At 39.2% G+C, this 12,205-nt stretch overlaps 1 protein-coding gene across 1 annotated transcript in view; it reads right to left on the minus strand.

Annotated features, from left to right (window-relative positions):
* Nucleotides 1-1,448: 1,448 nt before the first annotated feature.
* Nucleotides 1,449-12,205, minus strand: part of suclg2 (succinate-CoA ligase GDP-forming subunit beta) — a 103,039-nt gene continuing 92,282 nt past the window's right edge. Inside the window, exons 10-11 of the mRNA XM_079483690.1 lie at nt 6,171-6,291; nt 1,449-2,922 (exon numbers count right to left, since the gene is read on the minus strand). Coding sequence (XP_079339816.1) covers nt 2,807-2,922; nt 6,171-6,291 — 237 coding nt within the window. The 3' untranslated portion in view covers nt 1,449-2,806. The remainder of the gene's footprint in view (nt 2,923-6,170; nt 6,292-12,205) is intronic.

Genomic DNA, 12,205 nt, shown 5'->3' on the forward strand with positions numbered 1-12,205 from the left:
GGGCAAGTTTTCTAGAAACTTTTACCTGACCTTGTCAAGCACTGCGTTTACCTCTGTGAAAACTAATGCAGCGGCTTCCTTAATGCTTCCAAATAACCCCATCAAAAGCGTGGGTGAAGCCATACGAAAATGTTTTTTATTTCTTGATGTTTAGACTGCAGACAGGCACCATAAAACACTAAACTGACAATTTATGATCAGTGAATAGCCCCTGACTCTGACAACACAAATACAATAGCGGCACGCCATCTACAAGCACATTGCTGTTTTATGAACTAATAAATTTGAGGCTGTTATTTCTAAACGGCACAATAAATAACCAATATTCCTGAAAAGATGACTTGACCTTACTGTCCAGAGAGAAAATTGTGCTTTTCCGGGAGGGCTGATGATCAGTTTCACGCTAAACTCAAAAGGCAGCTTGCCAAAGTGGCAATTACCGTTCTGACATCCATTCGGAAGATTTATGAAAAATGTCACCGCGATCATTTCAAAACTTCAATTGAACAATTACAACGTAAGAAGGGTTGAAAAAAGTCTCTTCAATGTTAATAAGCAGTTTACTTAATGAGACCAATTCCAATTGCCAACAAACACTGACAGATATATATTACTGCTAGGGTTTTTTCGTCAGTATTATCTTAAGGTGTAACCTCCAACAGCTTTTACCTACTCTATATTTGAACAAGAAAGCGGCACAAATGTTTATCATTACATGCACCTCCCTCCCTCACACACACACACATTCAATGACCTCTGAATTATACAATGTCGGGACAAGAGAATATTTTAACAAGACGCTAACTCCACAGTCTAATCCATCAACACACTTGCATTTGACACGGTGAAGGAAGAGCTTGAAATAGGCAATTATTGAACCACCTCCTCGATTTACACCCACCCGCCCGCACGCCAACCATCTCCTCCACACTTCACCTTCTAATGACACGTAACTTTGTTTGGATACGTGCGCCGTGACATGTCACCACTGCGTCCAGAGACTGTATAGAGGCCCATGTAGCTTGCAAGATGATTTCGGTATTCTCGCAAGCGCTCGCGGATCAACTTGATTGAGACTGTTATGAAGAGCGGCCGAACGAGAGACAGAGAGAGACGTAAAGCAGAATGAAAAAGTGTAAGAAGAGAAAGAGACAGAGCTATGAGTGTGTCCAGGTCTGTTGCTTGAGGCACTTGATCCGGTCCGGTTATCCTCTCGGATCGCCTGACAGATAATCCATCAAATCTTCCGATGCGCTGACAGGGATGGATTTCAGAAAACGCATATGAGAGCGTACACACATTTACACTCATAACCCATAAAATGACCATAACGTTTTAGCCACGAACATGATTTTCTTATAGTACTCAAATTTTTAGAGAAGAAAATGTTAATAATAAACTATTTTTCATATTATAATGGTTATACGAAGGCATCAGGGCTAAACAAATCTAGGCAAGATTTATTGAAATAGGATTTAACATTTAACATTCACTGACTTTGGGGAAAAAAAGGCAATTACAGGTATTAATTGTTTTATAATAATAAAGAAACATCATATCATTCATTGATGAAATTTGTAGCTTTTAAAACCTCTTCAATACAAAGTACATTATTATAAAAAAACTTTCACAAATCTCCAGTGACATATACATTGCAATGCATTTGGGTATCACTGAATTTTGGCGCGCAATCAAGAATATTGCATTAAGTGTTCAATAACTGATATTAAGGCAGAAATATAGCAGAAGGCAAAGCAGACCTTGACAGTTTACCTATTTAAAAAAAGAGATCTCTCAGTCAGTTCACCTCATTTATCACACCCATACAAACACGACAAACTCAGATTGGATGGCGATATCACATGGAGATTAACAAATCAATAAGGGATATGAAACATTTCACGGTTTCAATCGAATAAAAAAATTAACAAGAATATTCACTGCACCACATGACATTGTGATGGTATACAGATAACTCAAGGTGATACAGATTAACAGTTTTAATACGGAATGCTATTGAACTTTGATTTGAATGTTTAATCCATTCTTGCGATCAATAAATGAAAGTTTCAGTTAAAAGGCTTAAAGTAAGGCAATAAATGAAATGTGGGTGAGCAAATGCACCTGGATTACTGAGACAGTCGCATCTTCGAGATTTATTATTGTGATATATTAAAGGGATACTTCACCCAAAAATACAAATTCTGTCATCATTTCCTCACCTTCGAGCTTTTCCAAATCTGTATATATTTCTTTGTTCTCATGAACACAGAGAAAGATATATGGAAGAAGGCTTGTGACCAAACCGTGATCGTTCTTGGACAGTACCAGGAAAAATGACTTTATAATATCTTTTTTTCTGTTTAACACAAAATAAGGTATTTTGAAGAATGTTGGAGAGCGAACCGTTTTGGGGCAAGTTTTAACTACCATTGTCAGTTTTCCTCCTACTATGGGAGTCAATGGGGTCCAAGAACTGTTTGGTTACAAGCATCCGTCCAAATATCTTTCTCTGTGTTCATCAGAACAAAGAAAGGAATACAGATTTGGAACAACTAGAGAGTGAGTAAATCATGACAGTGTTTTCATTTTTGGGTGAACTGTCCTGAACACAGTACTGTCCTTCAAAAAATAAATCTACAAGGCTGGTATGTAACTATGGTTCAGAAAGCAGGGTATAAAAGTGGCTTCCGCTCAGTGTGTTGTGCATTTCTCGGGGTGAATAAAGTGTGCAAGGCTCTCTCTGTGATGCTGGCCACGGCTCTCTGGTGTATGAGCTGTGTTAATTTTGCCTGTGTGTACGTATTTACTTCCTGGCGATGGCTGCGACGGCTTTCTTGGCTGCATCATCCAGGTCAATGGCGGAGGTGATGGGCAGGCCACTCTCAGACAGAATACGCTTTGCCTCCTGAACGTTGGTCCCTGTGGAGTATTCACACAAAATAAAAATCAAACTTTAAAGGATTTTATAAGACCTTGATATGATTTTTAATTAACACCCCCACACACACATTAGGCGTGACAGGTTGTGACTGGAGTTTGGGGACAAACAGGTTTAAAGAGGCAGTGGCTTTGAAAATGCAATGGAACTTGTTTGATTGGTTAGAAAGAACAGGAACCGTTCCATTGGCTGACGGGGAATGGCCTTGTTCGTTCCATTGGCTGGAAATGACAAGGCTCCATTGCCTGGCAGGGGGAACGTGTCTGTGCCAGCTGCCGGGGTCATGACAGAGCGCGCTCCGTATCGTTTTGCTCGGGCAGGCGTTCCGATCTTTACAGTGACTCTGAATGTCACTGAACTGTGGCCCCCTGACACAAGCCCGGGGCCAACACAATAAAACGAATCAGAAAAATACTCCAGAGGGGTCGAAAGGATAAAGATGGATTGGGGAGAAAATGGAGAAGTGGAAAGGGAATGAAAGTTTAGTCCGTGTAAGAACGACGGAGCGCACGTGTGCGAGGTGCGTGTGCAGCTGTGATTGAGAGAGCGGCGAGCTGCTACTGAAGACTGAGGTGATGATTTCACAGGTGAGCGTGTAGCTTCAGGGAGACAGTAACATCTGTGAGAGCCCACCGCTTCAACACTCAACCCACCCAAAATACTGTATGTTTTCCGAAAGCAAATATTCGTTTTTGATTTATTTAAATGTCATTATTTGATTGAAATCATAAGAAACAGGATTAAGAAATGATGCAAGACACACTCAATGATGTGTTTCCCATAAGCACAAAGGATCCAGTTGGCAACGGTTGGTAAATGTATGGTTGTGTTTCAGTATATACATAAGCGGCGTGTTTGTCAGTGTGTGTGTGTGTGTGTAATTATGATAATACTCTTCCTCAGGAGAGAGGATGTTCTGATCAATAGCAGTTTCATGAGGAATTCAATTACAGCACCACTTAACTACTGTTATTTCAGTGCTTTTGTCTGTTCGCACAATAACTCAATTTCAACACGTCTTCCACATTTGGCAGCACAAAACAATCAATTATATAATTTCATTAGCAGAGGATGAGAGCGAGCGAGGGCATGCGCTGGGAGTATAGAGTATCCGTCGACTGTCGCTGTTTAACAATGTCGCATTGTTTAAGGATACAGAGGGCATCGAGAGGAAACATAACTGACAGCCGTGAAAAAAACAACAACAACTGACTGGAAGTCTGTATCTTGTTCAGTGATAAAACAATAGTGGTAAAAAATATGCATTCCTTTTCATTTATATTCAAATAATTGTATACATTTTTAAGTATACGTGTAGCTATTCATTCAGAGGGAGGTTTTCAAGTTAGAATGTTTTTCCCGGTCTAACACACTAGCTGTGGTCCTGCCCACAAACAGAACGAGAATAGGTTTAAGCCATTGGCAGGCAAGCGATGTACGTGGTGGCATTATCTCTCTCACACATTCACACACAGGTCTGTTCTCATCCATCACCACTAGGTGCTGCTAGATACCAACTTAACGCTAAATTCACAGGAAATAAATCAAGACAAACCTCTGAACTAAGCTTACTTTAGAATAACTTTACATTCACATTACTAAGGAGATAATTACAAGCAAAATATATAAGCAAAATGTATACATATTTGTCTACAAAACTTTTCAAACAGAGTCAAAAGTATTTAAACACCAATGAATCAAACTAAGCAAAATTATTGATAATACAGCCACAGAAAAAATTAGGAGTAGTGTTTCTAGATGTATTGTCTGTTGACTTTTAACAAAAATCAGGAGTGATGTTAAGTTATCCAACTGCAACGTGAAAGACATGACAAGACACATGAAACTGACCTGAAACTGAAAAAAATCCATGTAACTTTGTAAAATTGATGTAAAATCCACATAAAAACTATTATTGAACTTTTCCTAAATGTACAAATATTACAGTTGTTTTGCTTAAAAGTGAATATGAACTTTTATTTTGTTGCAGTATTTGAGGACTGAAAAAATACAGAGCATCTTACATGTCATTTTGACCTGTTTCTCCAGTTTTCATTCCATGAAAATAAATGCAAATAGAAACAATAATATTCTAAATAGTTCAAAGAATGAAACAAAAATGATCATTTAACCTAAACACACAACTATAAATATTAAATTCAGAATATAATTGTGAAATGATCTCGTAATGATCATGAACACAATAAGAGTCATTTGCACACAAAGCTGACGTCTGTTGGAAAGGTGAGGGGCTTGGCTGAGAGACGCGCTGGAATCAATAGGCAGCTAATATAAGTAAACTCTAAGCTGGGAACCATCTTTTAGTGTCCTGTTAGACATGATCAGCCGCAGACAGAGAGAAAGAGAAGACGATCGATCTGTAAGCAGCATGCTGCCTCTTCCAACCATTACGGAGCGCTCTCAGGCCACCGTGACTAATTCACTTTTCCAGAGAGAACAGGTGAATTTGGACCTCCGTTCCTTTAAGACATCTCTATTTGGATGGGAAAAGAAATGACCTTTGTTCTGTGTAAGATATAAGGAAGTCTTTATCTTGAGAAATACTGTAATCATGTATTGCAATAGGAATTATTCTGATGGAATCCGAGAGCAATTTAAACATCACTTTAAAAGTTCACATCAGTGATCAAGACAACAGAGCAACGAGTGACCCAAACTCAAATCAAACCGTCCCGGGGCCATCGGCCCGTATTGGTGAGCCCTGATAATAAAAGCATCCAACTGCTTTCTACATAATCTGAACATGAAATAATACATCTATTTAATCTAGTTTTCAGCATATTATCATGCAGTTTCTTGGTGTACTATATTTAAGCAGTTGTGAGAAGGGCAGGGTACGGCAGGACAAACGAGGGGCAGAAAACTAATGGAGTGGAGGATATGTCTCTCTCCCGGGCAAAACGACTCAGCTGTTTTCTGCCAATTATCCTAATGGCCAGATGGGAGTAGGCCGAGGCCCGGTGTCACACGAGCGAGTAGCATTAGCATACACAGGTGAGAGGTCCTGCAATCAACGCCGGCCCCTCTGCTCCTCTCACTGCCATGAACAACTGCTGCAGCGTGACGCGCTTGCTAACCAACTCCAACATGCTCTTCACTTGACAAAGTGGGAATTTGGTACGAGTAAAGGTTTTGAGAAGAGACATTTCTTCAAGTTAAAACTGTTGAAGGTGCAAGAAAATGCAATATTTTTAGATGTCACACCCACCCTCAAGCCTGACCACCAGAGGAACCTTGAGCTCCAGTTCTCTGCACGCCTTGGTGATGCCGTTAGCAATAATAGCGCAGTTGACAATCCCTCCGAAGATGTTCACCAAGATGGCCTCCACCTGTAAACAGAAAAAAAAGTGTGTAAAAACGTTGCTTTAAAGACAAACAAAAGTGTGTAAGAGAGACTTCACATGTGTATCGACCTACCAGTGTAGTGAAACTTGTGGTAAAACTAGATTTTGTTTAATCTTAAGGTTGATATTTGTGACCCTGGATCTCAAAACAAGTCTTAAGTAGCACAGGAATATTTGTGGCAAAATCCAACAAAACATTGTATGGGTCAAAATGATAAAATTTTCCTTTATGCCAAAAATCATTAGGACATTAAGTATCATTCTCCATGAAGATATTTTGTAAATGTCCTACCTTAAAATAGAGAGAAACTTAATTTTTCTGAGTAATATGCTATACTAGGGACTTTTTTCAGTATTTAGATTTTTTGCAACCTTTATATTCTAGATTCGTAAATAGTTATATCCCTGCCAAATATCTTCCTATCATAACAACCCAAATATCAATGAAAAACTTAATTATTCAGCTTTCAGATTATGTTAAGATCTCAATTTTGAAAAAAATACCCATGAAACCCAAATAAATCAGTTTCCAAATGTTTGTGAATGAATAAGGACTTTCGATGCAAATTCTAGGATGTGACAGAAACATCATGAGCTATAAAAAAGTCCAATGGAGTTTATAAATCTGATTACTTTCCATGACTTCAATGCCAGAAATCACTATCTTTCAATCCTCATGATATTTTCAGGTTTTCCATCACAGAACTGAATAATAGATCTGAGGTGCTTGTGAAGTATGGTATTCATTCCGTCTTGAAATGAGCAGTCCAACTGAACAGAAGCGAGATAGACATTCTAGCTAACCTAACAATGCTATATAACAACCACCAGGCCTCAATAGATACTAAACAGATTATACTTCCGTTCACTCCGACAATCATTTTCATAAATGTGTAGTAAAGATCAAAGGGATAACGTGTGCAAACACACAACACCACACACGTGTGTGCTCATGGTTGTCAGCGGCTCATGAATATTGTACTCTTAAAAGGTAAGAAATCAAATTAGTGTCATTTTATTCCAGTCAAATTAGCAAAGCCACAGATCAGATTAATTTGACATGTTTACTCATAATCTATGCTAATCTGTGACAGTCACTGCTGGCTCCATTCTGTGTTAATGATGTTTACATGCTTAGAGAGGAGATCAGAGGATCACAGAGATGCTGCCGGATATGACTGAAAATACTCTTAGCCGTTCGAAATGTTCACACTATTGTGTGGAGAGAGAGGACTTCTTAGTCTGTAGATGAAGTGAAATATTCAAAGATCAACCCACAAGGTGACAGACAAACAATCAAAGACGGACAGAAGAAAGGGAGAAAAGGAGAGAGACTGAAATAGAAATGGCCGACAGACAGGCAGACAATGTTTCCTCCAACAGGTACATGCCCACCTGGTCGAGCTGTCAGAATTCTATTCAGGCGACAGCAGCCACATCTTTACATCCTAAGCTATCACATACCTAGTGTTTCATTGTCAGCTGTGATATAAATAGATACAACATAAAAGAAGAGAAACAGAGTGAAAGGCCCCTGTGCTCGAGTTTCCAATATGTGACCCTGAAACTGCACATTCGGTTGAAATCCGAACTCATACAGCCGATGAGTGAGGGCTCTGTTAGTGATTTCGACAGGTTGGAAAGAGAGAGAGAGAGAGAGAGAGAGAGAGCGAGAGCTTGTGTCTGTGATGTCCAGCTGCTGACACTGGGACTGGCAGGCACTAAGCATGACTGCAGGACGTGCACATCTGTTTCATCATCTCTACTCAACCCTAGCAAGATATAGAGAGGAAAACATGATGTGTAGAAGCACAGACCTGGAACATTTCTCAGCCTGAGGGAGTAAAACCTGAGCCAAGGCTTTCTACATACTACGCAAATGCACAAAACGCACTGCTGTATGTCACATTGGGTTCTTACGTATCATTTATACAGTATATTTGTGGCGTGTATATATACTGTATATATATATATATAATATTAACTATTATAACTAAATACTTTTGCATTGGTTTTAAATGTATATTTCTCAAAAAGTTACGCTTTTCCTTGCATTGCCCATTTACCAGATTTAACTTTTTACATCATTTTACTACAAGTTGTATTCTATTATATGTGTTTAAGCAAAATTACCATTGGGGTTTCATTCTGTAAACCAATGACACATTTCAAACAAATACCAAATAATTTGTTACAAATAATTAAATTTACTTTAATACTGCAAAGATAATAATATAACAGACATGAAAAATATATTTATTTTTGTTATAAAGATAATAGTTTTTATATGTTTTTTTTACATGTTTCAAAATGATTATATGATGAAATAAGCCCGATTTTTTTTCACAACTCACGTGTCTTTGCATTCTCTTAATCTTTAACATTGCTGTGGGGAAACTTTGTCATTTCTGATGTTTTTTCTGCAAAAATTCAACAGGATGCCGGATGCTTTTCTGCAGCTTCAATAATTGTATTAGCTTTGAGCGAAGAAGTGAAAGTTCCCACCCTTAAAGACAAAAGTGTGTGTGCGCAACATAAAACAATCTCAACATTCAGCACACAATGCATCATTCTGAAATGCTTTTCTACTCACTGACACTAGGGGGCAGCACAAAGCCAGCACCGCCGGCACAGAGTGCCGCTGTCCACACAATGCTTCCATCCGCACCACATTCTTTTTTAAAAAAGACGGCCTTTACGGTGCACAGTCATATTTCTTCCAGTCATGCGTTTCCTATTGACATCTATGTATATTAATGATACACGGGACATGATTTATGCTTTCTCGTACATGAGTAAATGCTGCTTTATAGAAATATGGTGCACTTCACTCAAACTGGCAGCGAGATTTCGAAAGAAAAGGAACAAATGCGATAGAAGCTGTCAGGGCCGCGGGATCCTGTTTTTATGTATTTTTGTAAATAAACTCATCTTACAGTGGGGACGTTAGACTGCACACCTCAGGGCGAGCACATTCTGAAGCTAATATTCAGTGTGTTGCAAGTCGGGAACAAGCAGCACAGCCGGATTAAATCATATTAGGATTTACACGTCATCACAATTCATTTGGACATCAGCGTACAACATGTTTAGAAGGCTAATACATGTTAACTGTCTGAAATGATGAAAATGATCTTATGACTGTAAAATAACTTTATCTTGTAAGCATGCTTGTAAACATTCTACACTTGTTCCGATTAAGCTCGTACAGCAGCAATGATCCAATTGATCTATTCATTGTGCAAAATCAAATTACACCAATTTACAGCTGATTGAGCTAATTCATTCCCAACTGAATCAATTATATCAATTACAATCTTACATATTTGCACAATGAATTTCTAGCAACACAATACAGCAGGGCCATGGGGCTAGACTAGGGTCAAACATACTATATTATGATGATTCATCATTGTGTAACCAAAAAAGGTCACCCGTTTACAAACATTTACGTATATAACCAATATAGTGAATCATCCGTTTATATTTAGAGTCTAGACATCGGAAAAAATGCACAAGTTCTCCATTTTGAAAAGAGAAAAATGATGCGTTATAGGTGTGACCAAAAAGTAGGCATGTTTTTGAGAAACAAATCATACCTTGTAGGATTTCTGTGAAATAAAGTGTACAAACCAGAAGCAATAATGCCCAACAAATGGAGAAGGGATGTCTCTTCATAAAACAGTTCTAGTAAAATAGTATTCTTCGTGTCCATTTATGAAAAATATGTTTTGGAAGTTAAAATTTGCGTGTCTGACCATGGAAAACTATACAAAAATATAAACATTTTGAGACAGCCGTTGGTATTTAAAACACCAAATATTGACATCTTACCTATCAGTATGATGAAAACCTTTGGCAAAGGTTGACTTTTCTATGGAATTGCCCATGTATATATACAGTATGTAAATGTATGTATATATGTATATGTATGTACATACATTTGTTCTCTAATTGAATTTGATAAGCCCGGCTCCAAGCTGAATTTTAGGACAATGGGACAGAACTGGGACGTTTCACTGTTTGCACCACTTGTCTGTGTCACCGGTGCATTAAGTACATTGTCCATATTTGGTTTTTCCTTTAAATAAAGACATCAGCCTACTTTTTGCCTCGACTCCCCGTCTCTATTTGCCCAGGAGCATCATCAGACGTTTCAGGGAACGTTCTCTGCGACACGAGACGAATGACTGCGCGCTTTGGCACTGCCACCGGCTTTACGCAAATAGCTTGTAGACTGCGCCCACCAGATCCATTACATTGCTGGTTGGCCATTAGTTTCCCCAGCATCCTCTGTGATGTGTTTTATAGCCTTTGAACAATAATCACAAAAACAATATGAAACAAAAGCATTATAAGTATTTTTTTTAAAGTAGGCAAATCTCCATTAATATGGGACCTAAAAGAGATGCTGTCGTCATGCTATCAGTGCCAGGTTGCCTGGTGTGGTCGGGTGGCGCTGGCATTATCATCCGATCGCACATTGGCAGCTGTATTATCACAGAAAGAAGGGAATACCCCGGTTGACCAGTGCTATCAATCTGCAGAAATGCATCTGTCTTTTGTTAATGCCTTACAGGTTGCGTTAAAAGAGCGACAGCATTTGCGTGAGCGTGGCCTATTAGCTTATTGTTCTGCTTTATCTACGAAATGCAGGCTTCTCGCTTAGCTGTCATATTCCTGGATGGTACCCCGCCCTCCCAACGATTCATCTTTTAGTTGATGTGGATTGCTTCACAAACCAGCGGTCAAGGGTTCAAACCCAACATTTCCAAATGAAGAGGTGGGGTTGACAGCAGTCATCAATCTGAAATGAAGAGCGGAGGGCAACTGTTTGTTTTTACCCATTAGGGTGGTGAAATAATGGCATTTCTGTGGGTAAGTAGTCGGATAGGCAGATGGATATCCTGTGTAATGCTTTCTTGGCATTAAATATTAACGTAACAGTCGGGGCACGAATCCAGAAAGCTCCTCGACGGCTCGATGTCGCTTTTAAAAAAGAAGAGGCATCTTATCAGAAGAGCTTTGAAAAATATAAACCGATCCTTTAAACAGCTTGGGCGCCGTACTTTCGTATCAGTCACCCAAACTTGGCGTGGTCGCACAGGTGTGAAAATCATATTCAAATATTTTGTCAAAACTCTGGCAGAGTGTACGCTCGGTGACATCGAAGCCAGAAGAGTCGATAAGAAAGTTAATATTCTACTATTTTTTTCCCGTCTGATATCTCCGTATATTGGCTCTCTTCATTGGCACAATCTTATCAATCTAGAGGCTATTTTTCCCTTCTGCTAATCCATTGCCAGCGGTTCTGCCGCTCCTCTGGAGCAAAGAGAAAGAAATAGCGGGGAAGAGAGGGAGAGAAAGAGGGAGGTTTGGTCCCGGGCTGTTATTGAGGCCTCAGATTGGGCCTGGCACAGGGGATAAGAGAGAAATAATTATCCAGCCTGCTGAAGCATGACAGCTTCTCTCTTCACCCAGAGAGAAGGAGATGAAGCATTATGTCAAAAAATCAGCTCGCAAAACACAGACACATCTTGACACCACTATTCCAAGTATCACTTCTTATTAGGGGACACTTGAGAACTGCCGGGCGACTTTTCTTGATTGACGGCTTTGACAGAAATTTTCTCCTGGCTCATGGCTGCTGCCGGACATGTCTAATATAGGGGGTGTGTCGAGCTGGGGGTCGCCGGAGACCTCTTTCTTTATTTTGGAAGAACAGACTCTGATTTTGGATGCAACTAAATAATCAATAAACAAGGGTTTAAAAAAGGAATAGTTGACCCGAAAGTGAAAACTATCATGTTCTTTCCCTCTTGTCATGTCCATCCTGTATGACATGAGGGTTCATAAATGATGACATAATTTGTATTTTTATTTTTGGAGTTAAAGGTCC

This window comes from Barbatula barbatula, assembly GCF_947034865.1.
Source record: "Barbatula barbatula genome assembly, chromosome: 20".
Lineage (NCBI taxonomy): Eukaryota > Metazoa > Chordata > Actinopteri > Cypriniformes > Nemacheilidae > Barbatula > Barbatula barbatula.